The following is a 539-nucleotide window of genomic DNA, read 5'->3' as shown; positions in this document are numbered from 1 at the left end:
CCCCGGCCCCTCCCCCTGCCGCTGCTGCTGCTGCTGCTGACCCTGTCGGTCTCGGTGATGTTGAGTCTGAACTCGTGGCCGACGACCCTGTCGTACATACACTCGAGCGCGCGGGGGTTGAGCCTGGGGGCGCCCGCAGCCACAACTTTCTTGAACTGGTCTTTGGTCATTTTCCTCTTGACCTTGGGGTTGTGGCGGTCCGTGTGCAGCAGCAAAATGGCGTAAGACAAAAAGTGAACTGCGTCCAGCTCCAGGCCCGCGTTGTCCCGCACGTACAGCGCAGCAAACCCGAACAGCAGTCTGTACACCTGCTGCGCCTCCCCGGGCGGCTGGAACTTGGACAGAAACTGCCGCAGGGCTTCGTCCACGGAGAGCCCGCGGTAGTCGCAGAGCGCAGCAAAGGACTGCAGCACCAGCAGCGAGAACGCGCTGCACCCGCCCAGCACCTCGCCCACCTGCAGCAGCAGCAGCAGCAGCAGCAGCAGCAGCAGCAGGGCCCGCGTCCACCGCGCCCGCGAGACAGCTTCCCACTCAACGCC

General features: G+C 65.1%; 1 protein-coding gene across 1 annotated transcript in view; it reads right to left on the bottom strand.

Annotated features, from left to right (window-relative positions):
• The window catches only part of ETH_00033590 (TBC domain-containing protein, putative), a gene marked incomplete at both ends in the record, with an annotated part of 4,822 nt that overhangs the window by 1,526 nt on the left and 2,757 nt on the right, over positions 1 to 539 (bottom strand). Inside the window, one exon of the mRNA XM_013374114.1 lies at positions 97 to 455. Within this exon, the coding sequence (XP_013229568.1) occupies positions 97 to 455 (359 nt within the window). The remainder of the gene's footprint in view (positions 1 to 96; positions 456 to 539) is intronic.

Source organism: Eimeria tenella, genomic scaffold (assembly GCF_000499545.2).
Source record: "Eimeria tenella Houghton genomic scaffold, Eth_scaff1929, whole genome shotgun sequence".
NCBI lineage: Eukaryota > Apicomplexa > Conoidasida > Eucoccidiorida > Eimeriidae > Eimeria > Eimeria tenella.
The sequence above is the reverse complement of the archived record's forward strand: the minus strand, read 5'-3'. Positions and strand labels throughout refer to the sequence as shown.